At 39.8% G+C, this 25,275-nt stretch overlaps 1 protein-coding gene and 1 pseudogene across 1 annotated transcript in view; one reads left to right on the top strand and one right to left on the bottom strand.

The window, feature by feature from the left end:
- Window positions 1-25,275, bottom strand: part of MYO3B (myosin IIIB) — a 394,785-nt gene that overhangs the window by 135,238 nt on the left and 234,272 nt on the right. Inside the window, exons 25-27 of the mRNA XM_078070027.1 lie at window positions 9,381-9,492; window positions 8,077-8,239; window positions 6,429-6,509 (exon numbers count right to left, since the gene is read on the bottom strand). Of these exons, the coding sequence (XP_077926153.1) occupies window positions 6,429-6,509; window positions 8,077-8,239; window positions 9,381-9,492 (356 nt within the window). The remainder of the gene's footprint in view (window positions 1-6,428; window positions 6,510-8,076; window positions 8,240-9,380; window positions 9,493-25,275) is intronic.
- LOC118519686 (ras-related protein Rap-1b pseudogene) lies at window positions 16,559-17,164 on the top strand (annotated as a pseudogene).

Raw genomic sequence — 25,275 nt, 5'->3', positions numbered from 1 at the left:
TTCCACACACAGGAGTCTTTTGAGGAAAAGAAGTCCAATCACTCTTGCCAGAGCAGTTAATTTTGTCCCTAAATGTTTCTTTACTATTATGTGGATATAGCCTAAATAACTATGATTCCATATGAAAAAAAGAAACTTGAAAAAAATTTAAAGGAACAGAATAAAGGTGACTTGAGTGTGTTAGTGATCACAGTCACGCTGAGTGTAGTTGATAGGTTGAGGTGTTAAGATGCCACTTTGGGCAGGACCTCTTTGCAGCCAGATTGTGGAGTTCTACATGAGGTCCAGAATGGAGAAGCTGATTCAAAGCTGAAGTACGCAGGGACTTCCTCTGAAAGTTTAATCTTGAGTCCTGGGGGCACAGACTGCTGCACCAGTTTCATCTTAAGCACAGTTCTGTGCCATGTCAATATATCAGTCACAATCAGACCTCAAGCCCATGTCGGCTCTTTACAGTTTCCTCTCTGTGCATTAGGTGAATAGCACTCTGGGCATTTAATTCTAACACGGACAATAATTTGATTTCATAGCAAAGGACATTCCTTAGCATTCCAAGTTATTTCATGGCAAGAATTCCATTGTTTGTGCCCAAGTGAGGTTTGCCAGGGCCCATTTCTTGACAGAAACCTTGAAGCCACAGGCCTGGCCTTCTCTCTGCTATATACTACTTCCTCTAAGCCAAGCTTCGGGCGCTCTCTGTAGGTCTCATGTCTCTGTATGTGTCCTGTCACAAATGGCGCAATTTCCCAAAGTAAAGCACAACCCTTACAGCTGTCATAAATCAGCCCCAACTTTTTACTTAGAGAGAGCTAGAGAAACCCAGGCAGTGTGCAGGTGGACTGGGCAGGACTCCTTGCATGAGCCTGAAAGTACTGTCTTCTATTATACAAAGATTTAGAAGGCAGTAGGGCTAGCATGCACCTCATGGTTCAGCTCAAGCCTGGCACACCAGCTAACACGTTCCCCTAGATGGTGCTTTACTCTTGTATGGCTATGACTTAACACAACAGGAAAAGAGAGGTCGATGGTTCCTGCCCTGGCCATGAAGAGTTTGGAGCCTGTCTTCTCTCACATTTTGAGGAAGTAAGCATTTGTGTGAAATGACCAGGAGTCTAAGAGATAGAAATGGAGTGAGTGAAGAAACAGTGGAATAGAGGTAGAATGGGAAATAGAGATGAAAGGAGAGGAGTGATCAGATTGATTTCCTTCTGTTAGTTCCAGGTGGACCTTTGCCTTCAATGGTACATTCACTTGACCTTCCTCTACTGTTTGGCTTGCGATCAACAATCTGCTTATGCACAGCTTTGTCAGTCTGAAACTATCTCCTGTAACCATTTTTACCTTCAAGAAACATGGATTATTTCAATGTATATCCTCAGTTATATTTCAGAATGATTTTGACTCTTTGTATTGCACTGGAGTCTTATAGAACTCCCTCCTAATATGTACTGACATGATATAGAGTACCTGATATAAACAGCATCCTTCTGAGGAGCAGCATGTTTTATCACCCTCTGTATCAGAGATGGGAAATTTGATGCCCCAAATGAAATCCCATCGTTCACCATGGCAGCTCCAGCATACAGTAGGTACTTAATAAACAGTGAATGAAAAAAGACATTTCCAAATTTAAAATATAGTTGTCCTGCACACCTAGGGATATTTCCGGAAATCTAGTTCCAGGATATTACTACAACCACCCAGTCACTGCCAACTCACCAACAGTGCTAAAGGAACCAACCTTTTGAAGTTAGAAAAGACCAGAGGAGGCCTTACCTGAGAGAGGTTTAAAAGTTCAGGCAGCCTTTTTTTTTTTAAAGATTTTATTTATTTATTTGAGAGAGAGAGAGACAAAGATAGCAACAGAGAGCACAAGCGAGAAGACCAAGCATGAGTGGGGAGGAGAGGGAGAAGTAGGCTCCCTGCTGAGCAGGGAGCCCCATGCGGGGCTTGATCCCAGGACCCTGGGATCATGACCTGAGCTGAAGGCAGACACTTAACTGACTGAACCACCCAGGCACCCCAAGTTCAGGCAGTTTTAAACACAAAAATTTGGTTTTGTTATGAAGCAGGGTCAAGTTTCTAAAAGAAGTTAAATAGTCTCTGATAGTTTGCTATCTGAAATTGTATCCAAGTGTGCTGGAACCTCTCTGGACATGACGCTTGATTTCCCCTCTGGAAGCAGCATTTAAAGCAACTCTCATTGCCCAGTGTCACATGATGCACCCAGCAGTTGCAGTTGAATCGGGTTTAAAATTGCCTGTTCACAGGCTCAAGGAAGCCTAAGCCTTGGCAGATGCCAAAAGGCATCGGAAGGAGAAATGGCCATCGTTTATCTGTGTTGTTGGAAGGGCGACGGAGGGGGAGTTAAGTGGGAAGTTGATGGAGGACAGAGAGGGAAACATTTTCCACTGCCCTGAAGCAATTAGTTGAAAATGTGCTGTAAACCAATGGGCTCTTCCTGCTCCTGGGGGTTGGGGGAGATCAGGGAAACGGGGCTGGAAGAGCCTACTCCTTCCTGGGGACACTCTTTGAAATTCCATTCCCAGCCCCTGGGGCTCCACTGTCACCTAGTTGAGGCATTTTCCCCTCTGAGATGGGGAAGCCCACCACTTGGCTCTCACTTAAAAAACAGATCTTGAATTAGAGGAGCATTTTTAATGAGATATTGTAGACCTTTTAAAAATCCCTACTAGGTTATGTGTTTTGATAGTATTTACTGAGGAACATATTCATTTTTATTTGAATAAATCTGGTTATATCCACTTTGTGACACTAAAGAGTTCATTAAAAAAAATAATAGATTAGTAAAGGAATGACATATAACTGTTACTTTTTACTTAGAATACCCCATCTATCTGAAAACTAATGTGTGTAATCTTATCTTTCTGATTAAAAAAGTATGTAATTTTAAATTCTTTGGTGTTTAAAAGAGTATGTTTTCCTTTGACAAGAGCCTATTATTAGCATTAACAAATAAACACACACAAAACATGTCACTTCTCACCAAGATGACATTCAAAGTTGTTCCCCTGGCGAAAAAAAAAAGAAAAAGGCAAACTGATAAACTATACTTTTGCTTGGGATCCCTAGCTCTCTCTCCCCGAGATTGCTCACATCTCATAGAGGCCCTTTATTGCCGGTGCAATGTTATACACGTAGGAAATAGATGCGTATGTACCTAGGGTATTTTTTTCGTTTGTTTTCTCTTCCAGCATTTGATCACTGGCTGGTGAACTGTTTGGGCCCACAGAGATCTCTAGACCACCAGCTCATGTATTTGAAAGGCATCTGTTTATTTTGAAAATGCAAATGTGGCCTACCTCAAAGACTGACAGGCAAGAAATGACCCACTGAGCAAGGGGAGAGGTTTCCAATCTGGAGCCCTGTCCCTCCCTCTATCAAACCGAGATCACTCGCTGTCAAAACCACTTAAATGAGCTCCAGGAATCCGAGTGAAGGGCCCACAATTAAAATGAACAGGCCTCTCTGTGTGTGTGCGTGCATGTGTGTGTGTGTGTGTGTGTGTATCTCCTTCCCTCTCTCTTTCAGGAATTAGCCAGGCAGATCATTTCTCACCTAGTTTAAAGTAATGAGAGGTCAGTTACAAAAGGACTCTGCACCTTTGAAATGGTGGCTCCTAGACCGAGGGCTGCCTGGAGGAGGGACACTGGCCTCTTAGCAGTGGCAGCCCAGTCCTGGGGACGGATTCCCGGAGAAAGCCCAGGAAGGTTAATACCCCGACTTTGATCTCTGTCAAGGCATACCAGCAAGAATTAATTTACATTTCAGATGAAAAAGGTTGACAGCATGAAAAGGCATCTTGTTTCTGGTATGTGAACGTGCCGTAATAGATCGGGAATTCTGAAAGGAAGTTCTGAGGAAGCTAAAGGGATAAGCTGTGCGGCTGCTTTTATTGGGAAGGAGATGAAAGGAAAACAAATTTCAATATGTGCTGCTCTGGAGCAACATGTATGCCAAATGCTTCCTAAATTTCAAGGGCTGCTCTTTTAAAAATATATAACATATCTTAGCAACACCACTAAAAAAAGAAAAAAAGGCAATGGGCCGGAACTTGAAATACAAAGAAATGCATTCCATAGAATCTAAATTTCAAGTGCAATGATTTGTTGAAAAAAAAATAAACGAGAGAATAAGTTTCGAAAACAATCAGAAATGATTGTACTAGGATAATATCCGTAAGCCACTTCCTGCAGGCTTCACAAGTAAGGGAACCGCTAGGTCTGGGGCTTGTTCTACTCAGAAACATCCTAGTGTGTGAAGAGCTTGTAATGAGAAGATTATGCTTTGGGAACAACACACCTGAAACAGAGAAGTTGGAATGAGTTGCTTTGCTTTTTAGATAAACACAACCATGCCTTCCAATATAAAGATAAGGACAACATTCTCACGTAAAAGTAAACTGCCCGACACTACATCAAAAACTAATGATGTAATGTATGGTGATTAACATAACATAATAATAAAAAAAAGTAAACTGCCCATACAATTGCAAATGCTGTTACCCTATCCAGGCATCTTTTCTGCTAGCACAACACCAGCACCTCAATTCCTGTCCATGGTGTTGGGGTGAAGGGCAAAGAGACTCTGGCTGCTTTGCTCCGACTGCCACACTACTTGCAAGACGGAGAGGTGGAGTTAGTACCTGTTCTCATGTCCCCCCAAGCCCCTGTAAATTCAGTTAGTGGAAGTTCCCAGCACCACTTGATAAGTAGGAACACTAGCGGCCGGGCTAAAAAAAAAGGGGGGGGGGGTGCTGGCAAAGCTTAAAAAAAAAAAGAAGCACCTTGAAGACATGTGTTCTCTCCAGTTCCACAAAACAAAATTATCCTTCCATGGTACCTACCGCATGGGTGCTCTACCAAAAAGGTGCATTCACGACCGGCCTGATATGATGATGAAACAAACCTGTCTCTGTTTTCATGCAGCCCTCCCTCACTTGGCAATAACAGAGTGCAAACAGGGAACCCTCTAAAGATCATTTTCAGAGAGGGAAAATGTGATTTATGATCCTATATCCTGAACTCAGTGGATCAACAATATATAACCCAAAGTTTATATTTTAAAACATATGTTGGGCTTTGGGCCAAACTGCAAGATCAGAAATCAGTCCAGGAGACCGTGGGGGGGGGGGTGTGAGCACGCGTGTGTGCGTGTGCCGTGTGGTGTGGTGTGGTGTGGTGTGTGGAGGTGGGCAAGGAAGGAACAAATACGCTGTGAGTTGTCTTTCTTAAGCTGCAACTAGAATTGGATCCTTCTTCCAATGAACTCTTTGAAGTTGTAGAGCTTAAAATTCCTAGGCGATGGTGTTAAAATTTACACATTTGCATCTCAATGACATCCCTTCCTTCCAAATATTTTGGTTCTGAATGAAGATGTCAGGTCTCTACAGTGGCCCAAGAGAGTTGGGAGAAGAGTTCCTGGAGCCAGGTTCTGGGCAGGGACAGCCTCAAAAAGGTTGCAGCTGTTTTATTTAAGAGTTTGCTTCAAGACAGCAGTTTCTGAAATCCTATCTCTCTTCAGGCTTGTGGAATCCGCAGGACTGGCCACTGCTCTCTCACTCTGTCTCCACATTTTACACTCTCGGAGCTCCAGGTGTGCTCTGGGGCCTACTTCTTCCAGGGCCTCACTTAGCATATAGGGCTTCCCATGATGAAGGGGACCCAGGCTGGCAGGCACCGTGGGTACTGCCATTTGCAGAAGAACAGAGCCACCCAGGAGCCAGGGACAGGTCAGATGAGGCAGGAGCCAGAGCTCCAAGCACTCAGGCAGCCAGGCCCAAACTCAGCCACAGCTTAACCCCTCGGGGCCCAGAGGACCACCTTAGCCACATACAGGCTGGGGTGTGGGAAATCCCATTTGCTGGGAAAGTCCCAGAGCTATTATTATCTCTGTGATGCTGAAAGATGGGTGTTGCATATGATCCAAGAATTCCAAGGTTGCCAGACACCTTCCAGACTTAACCAGACTTGGGCCTGGCCTCCTGTTTCACAGATGACAGATGTGTGACTCCAAGAAGGAAAGGGATTTGTTCAGTTGGCGGTATATGAAGTTGACTTTATCCGACCTGCCGGTGTTCAAATGCTGACTCTGCTACTGACCAGCTGTGTGACCGTGGACAAGTTACTGCGCTTCTCTGGGCCACAGGTGCCTTCTCTATGAACTCAGGAATATTAGAGCACTTACTGAGAGTCTCCTTACACAAGTATGGCAAGCGGCAAATGCTCGCTGTCAGCCTTTTCATCATCACGCCGGGGTGTGTCACAACAAGCACTAGAACCCCCACTAGAACTCGAAACTCCGATTCCAGTGCTCCTGAATTATTCACCTCTCAGCTTTCTAAAATCATATGAACTCAATCACAGAATATTTTCAAGTGGATGCTATGAAAATGATGTTTTAATTACCTGCTTGAATAGGAACCGCAGACTCACTCCTTCTGTTGCTTATTTTCTTAAATTTCTTCCAAGCATCATATCCTCTCCAGGCTAAAAATACAAAACCATGTGCTAGGAATGATATTAATTTAAGAACTTGCCAGCGAATTGATATAAGCTGTTTTCCCTCCAATCTATTACCCCTCTTGTCCTCCCTCCTGCTTTCTCACTGAAGAAAATAAGCAGAGATACGTGAGCGATGATGGGGAAAAGGGGCCTCTCTGTACTCTTAGCTGGGCCTCCAAGATGCTTCTGAGAAGGAGTTATTTTTGTTCCGGCAGTGAGTTTCCAGAACACTCTGGATTCTACTTATGAATCACTGGGGACCTCTATCCCAGGTGAGGCTGTTCCCTGTCATTCTAATCCCTGGAGGAAGCTCTGTGTTCAGGACTTGGGAGTAGGGTGGTTTGTGGGGATGGTAGGAAAGAACTGGAATAGCCTGATCTGTTTGATTTTTTTATTTCGGAGGAAGGTATGAACATGAAATTTGAAGGAGTGAAAAATAAAGAAGGGAGTCAGGGTGCCTGGGTGGCTCAGTCGGTTAAGCATCTGCCTTGGGCTTGGGTATGATCCTAGGGTCCTGGGATCGAGTCCCACATCTCACTCCCTGCTCAGTGGGGAGCCTGCATCTCCCTCTGCTTGCCATCCCCCCTGCTTGTGCCCTCTCTCTCTCTCACTCTGTCAAATAAAATAAATAATAAAAAATAAAGAAGGGAGTCATGGGGGATAATTAGTAGCACAACACCTGCATTTGGTAAGGATGAACCATGTGCCAAGAACTGTGCTTCGGGAGAAGGAAATGATGCAATAGTAAGGCAGAAGGCAAGGAAAATGGATAAGGAGAAGAGAAAGAGAAATCTCTGGGGGTGTGCTGAGTCCTACAGACAGTGGACTGGGACATTAAGCTGCCCACCAGGAGCATGACCACCTCACCTTTTTGTCCTTCCCATTAGCATCACAGCTCCCCATGTTGCTGAGTGCGGTCATGAAGTCCAGAGTGGACAACGGGATTCTGGGTTATGAGAGCACAAAGGAAATTGTCCACTATGTTCAAGACTGATGCTTTCATAACCACTCATCAACAGCACAGAAGCTCAGATGCTGTTTGTAACATAAATGACACCCACATGTGCAAAGAGACACTGCATGGGCCGGGCATATGAGAGAGCCTGGTGATTTGTTCCCTTGGTTTATAAGCTCTGTCTGTGCTAGAAAAGCCTTTGGGAAAGGGCATTAGTAATTCTGATGCTGAGAACTTGGTGATGGGCCTGGGGTGTATATTATATCAGTCATCTGGGAGAAGGGGCACAGGTCTGTGTGATTTGGGTTTTCCCTCTGCCCACTTCACACTCCCTCTACCGTGCTGCTCACTACAGTGTGTTGTGATGGCTTGTTTGCTTATGTGGAGGTCAGAGGGACCATGGTAGTCTTGCTCATGGCTAGATTCCCAGCATCTAGCCCAGGGCCTACAATAGGCACTCAATAAATATTTGCTGAAGCAAGGAAGAAAGGAAGGAAGAAGGGAAGGAAGGGTAGAAGAAGAAAAGAAGCCATTGAGAAAAGCAACAGATGAGTGGCCCCAGTACTTGATGAAATGCCAAGATTCAGGACCGTTTACCTGATTGAATGGCAATCGCCGCCTTCTCTCTCCTCTCTCTGATTCTTTTGTATCTCCTGGCTCCAAGCCACCCCTTGGCATATGCCTGCAGCACAACCACTCTGCCTATGACTTCTTGCAGCAACAAATTTAACTGCTCGACATGGTAATATTTGAGAAAAACCTGAAATGAGATATTAGTTTTAGCATTATGTATGGGCTCCCAAACAGAGGGTCAGTCTACTCCAGAGTATTCTTTTTTTTTTTTTTAAGATTTTTTTTATTTGACAGAGAGAGAGGGAACACAAGCAGGGGGAGTGGGAGAGGGAGAAGCAGGCTTCCCGCTGAGCAGGGAGCCCGATGCGGGACTCGATCCCAGGACTCTGGGACCATGACCTCAGCTGAAGGCAGACGCTTAACCAACTGAGCCGCCCAGGCGCCCTGACTCCAGAGAATTCTTATTAAAAACATTAAAACTGTTATCTACATAAAGTTTACAGTGACTTCTTTTATGCTAGCATTACTGACTTCTTGGGAGCAAACACAATACCCCTTCTAAGGTTAAGCCAATCCTTGATTACTGATACAAACAGATGATGAGGTTAATGGGATTTAGGAGATCCCAAATGTTCTCCAAGTCTGCTTTATAGCTGCCAGGAGTTCTGTTTTCTTAATTTGATTTCTACTATCTATCTCCACAGCCTTTGATGGAGGTACTAACCAACAGAACTGATCCACAGCCAACGATGGAAGTTCAGAAGGAGAACGACCTAAATGATCCACAGTGATCTAATTTCTGCTGAGGAGCAACCGTGTTGCCATCCACACTCAGACTAAGACTGGCTTTGTACGGCAATTCAGAATGGATCATAAAAACCTGGGTCAGGGATGGGATGTTCCCTAAATGAAGAGCTATACACGATGAGACTACTAATCAGGGTACATAGTAAAAAACACATGAGTCTAATGAAAAATGGACAAAACTGTAAAAGATGCTCATTCCTGTCATTAATAAGATTTGTGTATTTCCATGAGGTGCTGGAATAAGCAACATTTTAAAAGGGACATTTTAAAATAAACTCAAAGTTCTCATTCTGGAAATGCTAAGTGGTTCTCTCAAACTACATGCAGAATAGGAGGGAACCCTCCTCTTCTTGTCCAGAGGTCCTAGGACTCCTGACCCAAGACCAGCAAAGATCAATGTTAGGCTGGGGTTTTGTCTGCTAAGCCACACAACTTACAGAGCTATTCATATCACTGACAAGAGACAAAGATACACAGTAGAGCATCACAGGTGACAATATGAACAAAAGAGAAAAAACTACCTTTGTTTTTCCCAGCACCCAGTGATCTAATCTGGATTTTTCCAAGATAGCAACACAGCTCTCTTTGCTGGCAAGAGGTGTTTCATGTGCTTTGAATGCCAAGTAATAATACCTACAAAATAAAAGAGTAAAATAAAACATTTTTATTTTTTATTTTTATTTATTTATTTATTTTTTAAGATTTTATTTATTTATTTGACAGAGAGAGACAGCGAGAGCAGGAACACAAGCAGGGGGAGTGGGAGAGGGAGAAGCGGGCTTCCTGCCGAGCAGGGAGCCCGATGTGGGACTCGATCCCAGGACCCTGGGATCATGACCTGAGCCGAAGGCAGACGCTTAACGACTGAGCCACCCAGGCGCCCAAAATAAAACATTTTTAGTTATCATTTCATTGTATAGTGGATATGCTCTGGAACCACTGCCATGCCTTGTTTTTTAATAGTAAATAGTTCTTGAGCACCAATATTAGCATACTAGGTAGTGAAAGGTATACAATTTATTAACTTGGCTCTTACTTACTTTTATATTTTCTGCTATGTGTATTTCCCTTTTAATATTGCTTTATAATTCATGTTCAATGAATATTTGGCATATTTTGCATGCAAAATCAAAGTATCGAATTCTTTAAGAAAACTGAAATTTAGACAGCCTTCTAATAAAAGTCATCATTTTATGTGTTAGCATTATTATAAAATAATTTGTAATCTCACTGTATAAATTTTGACTCTGCTTTGAAAAGTCCCCTCTGAAGCAATTTGTAGATAGCAAAAATGATCATAGCCTAATTACTACTGAATCAGTCTGCTGAGCTACATGTCCATCTCGAGGTACAGAGTAGGTATGGGGGTTTTTTTGTTGTTTTTTTAAAAGATTTTATTTATTTGAGAGAAAGAACACAAGTAGGGAGGAGGGGCAGAGGGTGAGGGAGAAGCAGACCCCCGGTGAGCAGGGAAGCCGATGCAGGGCTCCATCCCAAAACCCTGGGATCATGACCTAAGCTGAAGGCAGATGCTTAACCAACTGAGCCACCCAGGTGCCTGGTATATTTTTTTCTTAAAGATTTTATTTATTTATTCTGGGGGGGGTGGAGGGTGGGGGTAGGGGGTGGGGAGTAGAGGGAGAGGGACAAGCAGACTCCACACCGAGCGTGGAACCCGATGTGGGGCTCAATCTCAGGACCCTGAGATCATGACCAGAGCTGAAACCAAGAGTCAGATGCTTAATCGACTGAGCCATCGAGGCACCCCTGGAGTAGGTATGTTTTTTGATATAATCACCAAAACCATATTTGTCTTCCTAAATTACTCCGTTTAATCAATGTCCATACTTTCTGGATAGATTCAAAGAACACCACAAAAAGGTTTTTTTCCCCTTTTTCTTTATTCTTTATTCTCCCCTTTAAAATATACACACACATACACAGTGGAATAGATTATCCTTATAGAACAAACACCTTACCTTAGTTTTTCTTTAAAAAACTTTCAAGGATCTTTGCCTCTTTGCTGCCATCTATAATTAAATTCAACCCCTTGGAAGTTTAAAAATAAACCTAATTTCCTTGTCAAAGGATTTTCCTGCCGTTCCTCAGACAAGGCTGATCTGTTATTTTAGAATTACTGTACTTTAAATATAAAGCTGTTTTTACTTTTCAAAAAAAAAAAATTCACCTAAATGCAAAATACGACCCTCTCCTTGCCAAATATTCCCGTATCTTTCTGTTTATGGAAAAATAAACGTACCTGATTAGCACTTCGGTCATTTCACTTTATCTTTGTGCTACAAGACTGTTTTACAAGGTAGGATCTAATGCTGAATTTGCTGGAAACATTTGCATTGAGAGATCCTGGGAATGTTTCCAAGGCTTTGAGTCTCTGTTCCCACCGTCGGGGAGCAGGGGCAGTGCTCTTACAGAACCCCTGAATGGTGGCCAGGACCACGCTAGGTCACTTGGCCAAGCCAGGAACCTGTTCACAGGAGACACCTACTGGAGCTAGGTGGGAGGAGGGAGAGCCAGGAGTCCAGCTTAAGCCTTGGGGGCAGCTCATGGCATTGGCACAGATTCTTCAGCCTCAGTTTCTCCAGGCTGTCGTTTCAGTCATGGCTTCTCTGACCTGGCTGTAGCTAAAGTAAAAAGATTGCGTTCTGGAGTACATGGGGATGGTGGGAATGGATGGCAAATCTATATGGGTGAAGTTTTGGGAAAGCTGAAGTACAGATAGTTTAAGGTATAAAAGTCAGAGGTAAAACCAGGATTTCCTACATTCTTTCTGTTAGGCCTGGTCATTTATAACATGAGCTCCCTTAGCTTTAATCAGCCCAGGCTCGATACTATTGATGATGAAGTATCTAAAGAGAATCTAATGAATGATCCATCCTGTGCAAGATGTAAGAGGAATGCAAGATATGTTCCAGCTCTCCAATTAAGGATTTCTACTTGTTTTCCAGGCATCTCTAGATGGTTCCTAGCAATTTTTAATTTCTAAATAGGCAAGAATGAATTCTGAACTAACATAAATATTAGAACTTAACTTTGATTTCTGATCCTTCAACCCAAATCTCTTAATTTATTATGATGATAATATTCACATTTGGCTTAGTTCAGAAAGAGATGAGTAACAGTACTGCAAAGAAGTGAAGGTTTCAAAAAGTATTGAAGAAACATGTAAGTGATATGTCTGTAGTAATCAGGTCAGGTAAGTCTAATGGATTTCCTCCGTGGAGTAGTTCTGAATTCTGGCAGGTACCATGGTAAAAAAGCACTTTGGTTGAGCTCCTGTGTGCTTCAATATAAGGGCAAAACTGACGGGAACCAAGACAAAAGATCTGTCAGCAAGAGGGGTCTTTTTAGGAAGATCTATTCCACACCCACTTCCTGAAGCAGCTTGATGATTAAATGAGCAGGAGATATGCAATAGCAAAATAGTAAGTGTAAAGGTCCTGAGGGTCTAGGCACTTGAGAACACTGCAAAGACCAGCTCTGCCCTGAGCTGCCTCATGTAGGTAGAATTTATCTCTCAGACTGGAGTCTGAAACTGAGTTAAGAGTGAGAGGCTCTCTGTTGGGTAATCCCAAATCACTTACCTCTCTGTACCTCAATTCCCACAGATAGAAACGGGAACCAGTGGTTCTAAACTCTTTTGGGCGGGAGGCAGGGGCAGGGAAGATTCTCTGAAAATCTGGTAAAAGGTATCCATATTCTTTCTTAGGGAAATGTTTTTGTTTTGTTTTGTTTTTTTAAAGATTTTATTTATTTATGAGAGAGAGAGAGAGAGAGAGAGAATGAGTTGGGGGAGGGGCAGAGAGAGAAGCAGACTCCCGTTGAGCAGGGAGCCTGAAGACACTGCTTTGGATCCCAGGACCCTGGGATCATGACTTGAGCTGAAGGCAGACACTTAACCGACTGAGCCACCCAGGTGCCCCTCTTAGGAAAATGTACTTAACACAACACACTGCAAGGGTCTACATAGTTCCTGTTGGCCCTCCAAAGACCAAAGAGCTTTTTCCTGCTTTAGAACTCTATGGAAAGTGATAATTTTCTCAAGGTCTCATCTCATTAAAATATATAAGCTATTAAAATAGTAAATATCCAGTTGGAAAATCTCTCTACTCAAATATGTTATTTAGTTTTCTGCCTAAAATGGCATATGGAATGCAGACTCTTCAAGGAAGAGTTTTAAAATATAATAGCCTAAGCACTTTGTAAACTATTAGTAAAAGCAACAGGCAACTAGAGATACATCCTCCCACATTTAAATTACAGAATCATAAACAGGAAGTATCTGTAAGGTTATAATATATATAAGGATATATTAGTTTTCTGTTGCTACACAACAAATTACTCCAAAATTTAATGTCTTAAAACAAACATCTGTCATCTCACAGTTTGTAAGGGTTGGGAATTTAGAAGCAATTTATCTGGGTAATTCTGGTTCACGGTCTCTCATGAAATTACAGTCAAGATGTCGGCCAGGGCTGCAGTCATCTAAAGACTTGACTAGGGCCACATGATTTATTTTCAAGATGGTGTACTCACTTGACTGATGGTAGAAAGCCTCAGTTTCTTACTGGCTGTTGGCAGGAGGCCTCAGTTCCCTGCCACATGGGCCCCTACAGAGAACTGCTTGAGTATCTTCATAACATAGAAGACGGCTTCCCTCGGAAGCAGGGATCCAGAGAGAAAGCGCAAGAGGAAACCCACAATACCTTTTATGACCAAGGCCTAGAAGTGACATACCATCACTTCCTTCATCTTCTATTCATTACAAGTAAGTCATTTAGTCCAGACCACATTCAATGAGAGAGAAATTAAGTTCCACCTCTTAAAGGGAAGAGTATCAAGTAATTTGTGGACACATTTTTAAACCATGACAAAGAAGCTCTCTAGAATATTAAATCTTTGTTTTACTGGTGTAGAAAACTGTTCTTGGTGAGATGAAATGACTTGTTCAAGACGACAAGAAGTGACAAAGGCTAAGATTATTTAAGTCTCTGGACCTCCATCTCATTGATTAAAAACAAACAAACAAACAAACAAAAAACTGACATGAATCCAGCTAATAAAGTTTAGTTTTTGATGTAAGGGGGAGAAACAAAAAAGAAAAGATTGATAAATTTGCCTACATAAAAATAAAAATTTTCTACTTAAAAAATTGAAAATTTAGGAAGACTTGGTCTTTTTTAGTTTTATTGTCTATTTAGATACAATGGTTTTTTCACATTAAAATCATGCTCTCTATAGAAAGTCCCCAGCAAAAGCTATTGCTTGGAATGTAGGTGTATCCCCACCAAATTAATGGTGGTGAATTTCTTAGGCTGATCTCCAAAGCCTGTATAAACTATTTAATTTGAAGAATAGTATCTTTGAAGGGCACCCGGGTGGCTCAGTCAGTCAAGCAGCTGCCTTCGGCTCAGGTCATGATCCCGGGGTCCTGGGATGGAGCCCTGCATTGGGCTCCCTGCTCAGCAGGGAGTCTGCTTCTCTCTCTCCCCCAGCCCCTCCCCCCCTGCTCATGTGCTCTCTCTAGCTCTCCTCTCTCTCAAATAAATAAATAAAATCTTTAAAAAAAAAAAAGAAAAGTACCTTTGAGGCAAAATGGTGCTTTTATTTTTCCTCATTTCTCCTTTCTTATGCTCTTCAGTGCAGGTTGACAAAGTCTTTGGTAAGACAGAGTAAAGAAACAGAGACTATTAAATACACCAAAGTTGTCTTTTGAGACCTGGTCCATGTCAGCAAGAGGAAGGCTTTTTGATCTTATTTGTGTTCCACTCAGAAAACTGTGAGAGACTTATGTCTAAGAAACCATAATGGCCAAACATTGTCCTTCCAGGGTGGAGCCAGGAACAAAGCCTATAAAATCCCCCAAGAATTTCTAGGCTTCCCTCAGAGAGAGCAGGACCCTCAAGAGAGGGAAGAAAGGCAGAAAAGACTGAGGGGACTATAAAGAAGGAGTGAGATGGAAAGTGTCCCTGGACTTCATTCAAGGCGGGCTCTGGGTCTACTGAAAGAAACCTTAACTGCAAAAGAAAAGAAATAGAGAAATTTTGGAACTTTTGCATGTTCCTGATCAGCTTCCAGTGAGGTTATTGTTTTTCCTGTAAAGAGCTAGACTTGAACTCTTCCAGGAGCAATGCGGGCAAAACTGAGGGATTACATCTGACCAGTTGTATTTCAACGCTTACCACCATGTGTTGGGAGACACCAAGGCAGCTAGAGCATATAGGACAGAGTACCAGCAGAGAGCTATGAAGAACCCTGAACATCTGCGGAAGGCCTCTTGGGTATTCAGCGGAGTACTGATCGGCACATGCATGGGAGGAAACTACCCAAGGCTGTGGAAAGAACCATCTAAGAAGATTAAAGGAACTAGTGCCTGATGCTCATAGAGGGCTGGGAATAATGTGTTTCTACCAGCCAGACTGATTAACATCATAATTCATAAGACATTGGATAGAGTACTCAGAAGTGTCTTGCTTCAGTAGTGAGGAAATATTAGCCCTAAACATGGCTCTGCTTTTACCTAACAGATCTTAAAAACAAGATCCAAAAGGATGAAACTGTTTCCAATATAGGCATACCTCAGAGATACTTATGGGTTCAGTTCCAGATTACTGCAATAGATCCACTATTTCAATTAGGTAAGTCAAATGAACTTTTCGGTTTCCTGGTTCATATGAAAGTTATAGATCACTATTCTGTGGTCTACTAAATGTGCAATAGCATTATGTCTAAACAAAGTACATACTTTAAAATACTTTATTGCTAAAAAATGTTAACCATCATCTGAACATTCAACAAGTTGTGATTACTGATCACAGATTACTATAACAAATATAATAATAATAAAAGAAAAGTTTGAAATATAGTGAGAATTACCAAAATGTGACACGGTGACACAGAGTGAGCAAATACTGTTAGAATGGCGCCAATGGACTTAAACTTGAGGAAGGGTTGCCATAAACCTTCAATTTGTAAGAATCTGTGAAGCACAATAAAGCAAAGTGCAATAAAACAAAGTATGCCTGTAATTTAACTTTATCCCAGAACAAAGCACAAAGATATTTACAGGGATACAAAAATATCCAGCACACAAAAAGATAAAACTGACAATGCCAGCACCCAGTCAAAGATTATCAGGCACGCAGGAAAATATGACCCATAATGAGGAGAAAGTCAACTAACTGAAATGGATCCAGAAGTAACACAGATAATAAAATTAACAGAGAACAACATTAAAACACTTATTTGAACTGTATTCCATATGTTCAAGAAGTTAAATGGAGACACAGAGATACAAAAAAGACCCAACCAGACTTTTTGGAAATGAAAACTACAATGTCTGAGACAAAAAAAATATATATATATATATATTTTTTTTTTGTATATATACATATATATACACACACGCACACACAGAATAGAATTGGCAGAATTGAGATACTGAGGAAAAAAAGATTAGTAAACTTGAAAACATGACAATAGAAACTATACAAAATGAAATACAGAAGAAAAAAAATAATTAAAAAAACAAAAAGAGAGCCGGGGCAGCGGTGGTGGTGGCGGCGGCAGGACCGCCTTGGCGCCGTGAGCAGCAACCCGGAGGGAGTGCAAGGCTTGGGGCGACATGGGCTGTGGGGGCCCGGTGACAGCTGAGAGTACTAGCTTGTGACAAGTCTGCACCATGCGTGAGTGTAAGCTAGTTGTTCTTGGCTCAGGAGGCGCTGGAAAATCTGCTGTGACTGTACAGTTTGGTCAAGGAATTTTTGTTGAAAAATACGATCCTATGATAGAAGACTCTTACAGAAAGCAAGTTGAAGTAGATGGACAACAGCGTATGCTTGAAATGTTGGATACTGCAGGAACTGAACAATTTACCGCAGTGAGAGATTTATACATGAAAAATGGACAAGGCTTTGCATTAGTTTATTCCATCACAGCACAGTCCACATTTAATGATTTACAAGATCTGAGAGAGCAGATTCTTCAAGTTAAAGACACTGATGATGTTCCAGTGATTCTGGATGGTATATAAGTGTGACTTGGAAGATGAAAGAGTTGTAGGAAAGGAACACGGTCAAAATCTAGCAAGACAATGAACAACTGTGCATTCTTAGAATCTTCTGCAAAATCAAAAATAAACGTTAATGAGATCTTTTATGACCTAGTGTGGCAAATTAACAGAAAAACTCCAGTGCCTGGGAAGGCCTGCAAAAAGTCAACATGTCAGCTGCTTTAATATATTAAATACATTGTAGCTCTTAGCCAGGTCTGAAGAGCTGTTGCCCAGTTCAACCTCGCCAACATTCCAAATTTGTTAACCCTACCAACGTCTTAAATGGACTTTCTGTGGTGGGACCCTTTAGGAGGCAGATGAAAGCTACTACATCAGTTTGCGCATTTTAATCACTTTCCAGTATCACAAGAGAGATTTTAACTTATATAATAGTCCTAGAGTATGCAGCTGGTAAAACCAGAGGCTACAATCCAGTATTATTGCTAAGAGACGTTTTTCATCCACCTATGTTGTACATGTATGAAAATGGTGTACTGTATACTTTAACATGCCCCATACTTTGTATTGGGGAGTACAATAATGTAAATCCTAAAAGCACCACTATTTTAGCATAATAAAGTCCAAAGAGCTCCTATATAGACTACTCCAGATAACTTTGCTTCTTTGATACTTGTAGCTTATTGTAATTTTTAAAAATAAATTCAAGGTCATTATCATTGTATTGTACAAATAAGCGCTTTGATTGACATAGCTATAAAGTTTTTTTAATTTAAAAAAAAATCCGTGGAGACAGTGATCTTGTCTTTAAAATATAATAGTCCTTTCAGTATAATGTCTTAAAGATATTGCTTTTAATATCTGTTGGGCAGGAAATGTCCAGACTTGTCAAATCTTCTATTATGTTTCCTTTTTTGTTTACATAGGGAGCAATGTTTATAGTTGTGTGTACAGTGGGGGTCTACAACAAGAAGTGTATATTTTCAAACAATTTTTTAATGATTTAACAATTTTTGTAAATCATTTTCAGGCTTCTGCAGCTGTAGATTCTCACTGTGAATCCCTTGCTTGCTCATGCATAAGTGTATTTGCAATACCAAATGTACAGGTTTAGTATTTCTGCCTATTAGTGGTTGTTTCACAGGTGTAATGTTTTGGTTGAGACGTTAAATTGTGGAAGAGTACTGTGGATGTGAATGTGGCAAGTAATTTTAATCATGTGTGATTGGTCACAAGGCCTAAGTTGTAGTAACTACTGCTGTTTTATTTAACAATGCCTTGTTGCTTTGTATGCATTAACCGTTTTGGGTGTAAAGACTGTGTGTCTTAAATACTGTGAGTCACAGTATTTAAATTAACCAACCTAATGTTACAACTACTTTGAGGTAGCCAAGTGTAAACTGAAAGCCTTAATTAAAGTGGTGCAATTTTGTATAACTTAGCATCAGTAGTTCAATAAATTTGGATTGCCATGCAAAAAAATAAATTTAAAAAAAACATAAAACAAGCATTAGTGAACTGTTGGACAACTTCAAGTGGCCTCAATACATGAAATTAGAGTCCCTGAAGAGGGGAAGAAAGAAGGGTACAGAAAAAATATTTGAAGAAATTACGGTTAAAATTTTTCCAAATTTGATAAAAACTACAAACTAACAGACCTAAGTCCAAGCACACAAACAAAAAAACTTGGAGGAAACTACACCAAAGGATTTATAATCAAAGTGCTCAAGAACAGTCATAAAGAGAAAATCTTAAAAGCAACCAAAGAAAAAAGACGAGTTACATATAGAGGAACAAAGATAAATATGACATTAGAATCCTCAACAGAAACAATGCAAGTGAGAAGGCAATGGAGCAAAATCTTTAAAGAATTAAAAGAGAAAGAATTCTATACTCAGTGAAAATATTTTTCAAAAACAAAGGCAAAATAAAGAATTTTTTCAGACATACAAAGCTGAAAGAAGTCATCACCAGATGATCTGAATTATAAGAAATTTATTTTTTAAAGATTTTATTTATTTTTACTTTAGATAGAGAATGTCCGCATGCAGGGGGAGGGGGAGAGGGAGAAAGAGAGAATCTCAAGCACACCCCTTGCTGTGTGTGGAGCCTGACACAGGGCTCCACGCAGGGCTTGACCTCATGACCCCGAGATCATGACCTGAGCTGAAACCAAGGGTCGGCCGTTTAACCAACTGAGCCACCCAGGCACCCTGTAAGAAATGTTAAATGAAGTCCTTTATGAAGAAGGAAAATAACACCAGATGGAAATATGGATCTACATTAAAAAATGAAGAATACCAGAAAATAACTATGTTGTTAAATATTGAAGAAATTCTTTATTATTTAAATCTTTTAAAAAGATACTTAACTGTTGAAACAAAATTAACAACAATGTATTATGATGTTTATAACATATAGATAAGTGAAACATGTGACAATGTAACATAAATAGCATAAACATAACAATAAAGGCCAGGAGGAAGGAAATGGAAGTAAACTACTGTAAGATTCTAATACTATTTGTGAAGTGATATAATACTGCTTGAAGGTAGGTTAGCATAAGTTGAAGATGTATATTGTAAATCATAAAGCAAGCCCCAAAATAATGAAAGAGCTATAGCTAATAGGTCAACAAAGAAGATAAAATGAAATCATACAAAACACTCAAAAATCCAAAAGAATTAGAAGAAGAAGGGGGCGTCTGGCTGGCTCAGTTGGTGGAGCGTGCAACATTTAATCTTGGGGTCGTAAGTTCAAGCCCCACACTGGGTGTGGAGCCTACTTAAAATAAAATAAAACAAAATAATTAAAAAAAAAAAAAGAAGAAGAAGAAAGAAAAAAAGAACACATAAGACAAATGTGTTTGGGAAATGAATAACAAAATGATAGACTGGACCTAGCCAAACAAATCATGTTAAATATAAATGGTCAAAACACCCCAATTTAAAGGTGGAAATTATCAGACTGAATAAAAAAGCAAAGTGTAAACTATATGCTGCTTCCAAAAAATACACAAATATAAAGACACAAATAAGTTCAAAGTAAAAGAAAAAGATATGCCATGCTAACACTTAAATATTAAAACTATAGTAACTGACTATATTAATATCAACTGTTATATATATATTATACAAATATATATATATACACGAATTTTAACTATATAAACTGACTATATTAACATCAAAGTAGATTTCAGAGCAAAAAATATTACCAGGGATAAAGATATTTATTTCATAGTGATAAAAAGGTCAATCCATCAAAAGAACTTAGGAATCCTAAGCATTTTTGTACCTAATAACATGAAGCTAAAACTGATTTGCAAGGAGAAATATACAAATCCACAATTATCCTCAGAGAGTTCAATACCCTCCCCAATAAGTACTAGAACAAGTAGGCAAAAAAATCATCAAGGATACAGAAGTCTTAAACAACAAACTTGACTGACTGGAAATTTCTAGAACATTCCAGCAACAAAAACAGAATATATATTCTTTCCAATTGCGAATAGAAATATTTACTACAATAGGACATATCTGGGCATAAAACATGACTTAATAAATTAAGTGTTCAAATCACACAAAGTATGTTCTCTGATCAGATCAGAATTAAATTAAAAATCAACTATAGGAAGATATCTGGAAAATCCCCAAATATTTATGAACATACTTCTAAATATCCCATAGGTCAAAGAAGAAATTAAAAGAGAAATTAAGAAGTACTCTTGATCAAATGAAAGTGAAAACAATCTATTAAAACTTATGGGATACTGCTAAAGTAGTATTTAGAAAATTATACCACCAACACCTATAATAGAAAAAAAGAACGTTCTCAGAGACATGAGCTCAGCTCATTAGAAAAAGAGTAAATTAAGCCCAAAGAAGCAGAAGAAAAGACACAATAAATAACAGAATGAAAAATCAACGAAGCAGAAAATAGACAAACAATGAATTAAACTAAAAGCAGTTCTTTGAGAAGGTTAAAACGGGTAAACTTCTGGCTATATATCAGGGGGGCAAAAGAAAAGAAAGAAGATACAAATTATATAATATCACATATTTTGTGATATTATATAGATCCTATAAATATTAAAGAGATAATAATGGACAACTTTATGTCATATTAACAAGCTAAAAGAAAAAAGCATGATCTTAAATGAGGAAAAGCATTTGACAAAATCAAACATCTAATCCTATTTTTAAAAGAAAAAAAACTTCTCAACAGGTTTATACAAGAAAACCTCCTCAACCTCATATTAACAGCTCTATGAAAAACCTAACATATTTAATGGTGAATGACTGAACACTTATTCCCCAAAGATTAGGAAAAAGGCAAGGATGTCCACTCCTGCAACTTCCACATTGTACCAGAGATTCTAGCCAGTGCAAGAGGACCAGAGAGAGAAAGAAAAGGCATCTGTATTAAAAATGAATAGAACTGTCTTAATTTGAAGATGACACAATTGTCTATGTAGAAAATCCAATGGTATCTACAAAAAAACCTGTATCAGAACTAATAAGTGAGTTTAGCAAAGTTGTAAGATAAAAATCAATATACAGAAATTATTGTATTCCTACATACAATTAGAAATTGAAATTTTAAAAACATCATTTATAATGCATTACAAATGTGAAATAATAGGGATAAATCTGAGAATAAATGTGCAAGACCTGTACACTGAAAACTACAAAATATTGGCTAAGAAAAATTAAAGACAACCTAAGTAAATGGACGAAGATGTTATGTTTGTAAGTCAGAAAAATATTGTTAATATTTGAGTAAAGTGGACTACCTCCATAATGTGGGTGGGCCTCATCCAATCAGTTGAAAGCCTTATGAAGAATGACCGTGCTCCCCTGGGAAGGAAGGGATACTATCTCCAGACTGCCTTTGGACACAAGACCACAACATCAATTCCTGCTGGAATTTCTAGCCTACCAGCCTGCCCTGCAGAGTCTGGACTTGCCAGCCCACACAACTGCATGAGCCAATTCCTTAAAATACGTCCCTTTCTTTCAGTGTACACACACACACACACACACACCCCTATTGATTCTATTTCTCTGGAGAACCCTGACTAATACAGTACTGTTCCCACACTGAGTAGAGACAGAGCCAACCTTGGCGACACATTTCCTATAATGGTGCAGGTTGTTCTTCAGTAACTTTCTTCCTAACATTTCTTCTCCCTTTGTCACTGAACTTTCCAAGTTTCCCACAGATGCTGGGGCTTTGGCACTGCACACTAAGGATCTAGGACCACCCAAATCTAGCTGTTCTTCCTCATGTTCACAAACAGATGTGCCCTGCCTAGGCATTCCCACAGGGCCATCTGTGGAAGGGACTGGCTTGCTCCTCTAATAAACATTTAGATCCTGAAGGGAACTTAGAGTCATCAATAAAAATTCTTGTTTTGTAGAAAAGAGAAAGCCAGACAGAAGGAATTGGCTCAAGGTCACAGATTAGTAAGTGGAGGCCTGAGGTTTGCCCATGTCTTTTAACTCCAAGTTTAGGCTTCCTTACATTCGTAACCTGCATCTACCCTTAGCTCTTACTGTATACCTGGTAGTTTCTTTGACTTTCTAACAGGGACTTTTGATACTCTAGCACTTTTCAGCTCATTGGAACTTGTGTCTATAGCAATCTGGAATATTGGGCTTTTGACTTAGGAGAAGTGTTGATTTCCTACATCTGAATACCAGCTGTCAAGTGCTCCTTGACACATGTGTGGGGGATCCAAACAATACTCTATTTGGACTAGTGTATCAGTAAGGCATTGGTACTTCAGTGGAAAACTATGTACACCATCTTTAGCACACCCTTCTGGGTTATCAGATTCTAGCCCTGTGCATCTTCTGTGAGCTAGTTGGCAACTCTTCGTAAATTATAGGTAATTGATAGATACATAAACTCTATCCAGTCCGGTGATGATTTTACTTTCCACTGTGGAAAACCCAGTTTTGTTTCCATTTGCAATTCACCTCAACATTCTTTTACTTCATTTAAGCTTGTGCTGTTTAACTTATCCTTTGAACCAATGATAATATCTGCTTGATATCATACGAATAAAATAAATTCTTTAAATACATTCATCTTTATATCTGTATGTGAGTCATGATGTTACCTTCTGGAAATTATCTTTTAACAAGAGGAAGAAAGAAATACAAAAACCTAGGCTGTAGACATTTGACCCAAAGGAGTACAAACCCATGGGCAGGTTGAGGCAGGAAGTCATCACACTTAGGTAGACCCAGTGCTACCAAACAATCCTAAAAGGTCTAGTGGCTCAGAAACACTGCCACTTTTCTACTTAAAAACCTCTGAAGTGGAACGTTCTGCATGGAGCACTGGGTGTTATGCACAAACAATGAATCATGGAACACTATATCTAAAACTAATGATGTAATGTATGGGGATTAACATAACAATAAAAAAAATTAAAAAAAAAAAAAAAAAACCTCTGAAGTGGAAACATTGGTTAGTGTAAGAGTTTACTAAAAAACTCAAAATGTTTCCAAAGTGATCACACAGATATATACCTCACCAGTAGAGTCTAAGAGTCTTGTTGCTCTCCATTCATGCCAATCCAAGGAATTAACCGATTTACTCATTATTGCCAATAGGTATCAAATGATATTTAATTGCGGTTTTAATGTGCGTTTCCTTAATTACTAGTGAAGTTGAAATTTTCCTTTTGTTTTCACTGAAGTCCTCTGACAATAGACAATATATACAATGAATTTAATTTCTCTATGTTTTCCTAACGATTACCCATACTCCTACAAGGGGAGAGGAGAGAGAGAGAGCAAGAGCTAAGAGTTAGCTATGTTAGACAAAAATTATATAAGCGTTGAAGACTGCTTACATTTTTGTAACACCTGACATTTAAAATTTGCACTTCTCACATTGGTCATTCTGTTCCTGCATTTTTACATTGTTTGGGAAGGATATGCATCTTTTAAAGATGCTTTTTAAATCTCAACCTATAATGAATGAGCCCTGCATTGACTCATCCTTCCAGTTTCAGTTTTATATTCAAAGGCCTGCAAAATATCTGTACTACTAAAAGATTTGCCATAGCCTTGAGTCAATAATGAGATTTTTTTTAAAGATTATACAAACATTTTTATTGTTTTTCTAAAAACCTTAAGCAAATACTTTCCTTTAGGATGAGTCATTCATTCTGTATAGTTACACTCTCTAAATTAAATTGGCTTTTCATTCCCATTCTACTCATTTGTTCATTAAACAAAACTTTATTTAGGATCAGCTAATGTGCCAAGGACTGATGGAAATAATGGAATGTCATGAGTGAGCAAGGTGGACAATTCCCCTGCCCTCACGAAACTTATATTCTAATCAGGGAGATAAATATTAAACAAGTACATAAGAGCATCATTGGGTAGGGATACATGCTATGAAGAATAGTAAGTCAGGATGGGGAAGCGGGGTTAATGGGTATATTTTGTAGTGTATTTTGGCAGGTAGCCTTTAGCAGCCAGGACAGTGAGGGAACATAAGCCATGTCATATGAAGAACTGCTGAAGACGCTGGGGGCATTGAGCTTAGACAAAAAGACTTAACTGGGTCTTACAAGAAAGGAAAGAAGTTGTCCTAGACCCTTGAGTCTCTGGCTGGGTCTAAAAATTAGATTGCCAAAGCCAGATTACCAGGAAAAAGCTGTGTAAAAAATTACACAGTCATGTAATAGAAGTTTTACACTACACAGGAGCCTTCATAAGGAAATGAAGACCTGAAGAAATGGCTAAACCGGAGTGTTTTAATGCTAGATTTGATGAAGAGTGGAGAGTCACAGAAAGAGGTGATAGGACAAAGATAGGAGTAAAGTGTGGTAAACTGGGGGAACTTAGCAAGACCTGGTCATGTGGATCCCTCTCTGTATCCATTGTCTTCAGAAATGAGGATGTTTCTTTCTTCCTGGTAAAGGGAGGACACCTCTCACATGAGGGTTATATGACCTGCTTCAGAGAAAGGACAGAAAATCCTTCCTGCTCATTTCATTCCTCAGATTCCTTCAGCTTGAAATATTCAATAGGCCAAGGTGTCATATTTTGTGGAAGCGTGTCCCGAACCCCATTTTTCTCTTCAACTATGTCAGACCACCTGCATCAGATCTACTTGGAGATTTCATAAAAGATGTGGATTCCCAGGTCATACTCCAGACACGAAATCAGAAGCTCTACAGTTGGGGTCCAGGAATCTATATTTTAATAAGCTCCTATGGTGCTTTTGATGCACCACAGGGTTTGAGAACTGCTGACTTAGGGGAACATGATAACTGACTGTTACCAAATAGAGATAGGAGCTGATTTGTTCTCTAAAGCCCAGAGTGTAGAACTGGGATGGATGCAGAGATGATGATT

The sequence above is a fragment of the Halichoerus grypus genome, chromosome 4 (assembly GCF_964656455.1).
Source record: "Halichoerus grypus chromosome 4, mHalGry1.hap1.1, whole genome shotgun sequence".
NCBI classification, from domain to species: Eukaryota; Metazoa; Chordata; class Mammalia; order Carnivora; family Phocidae; genus Halichoerus; species Halichoerus grypus.
The sequence above is the reverse complement of the archived record's forward strand: the minus strand, read 5'-3'. Positions and strand labels throughout refer to the sequence as shown.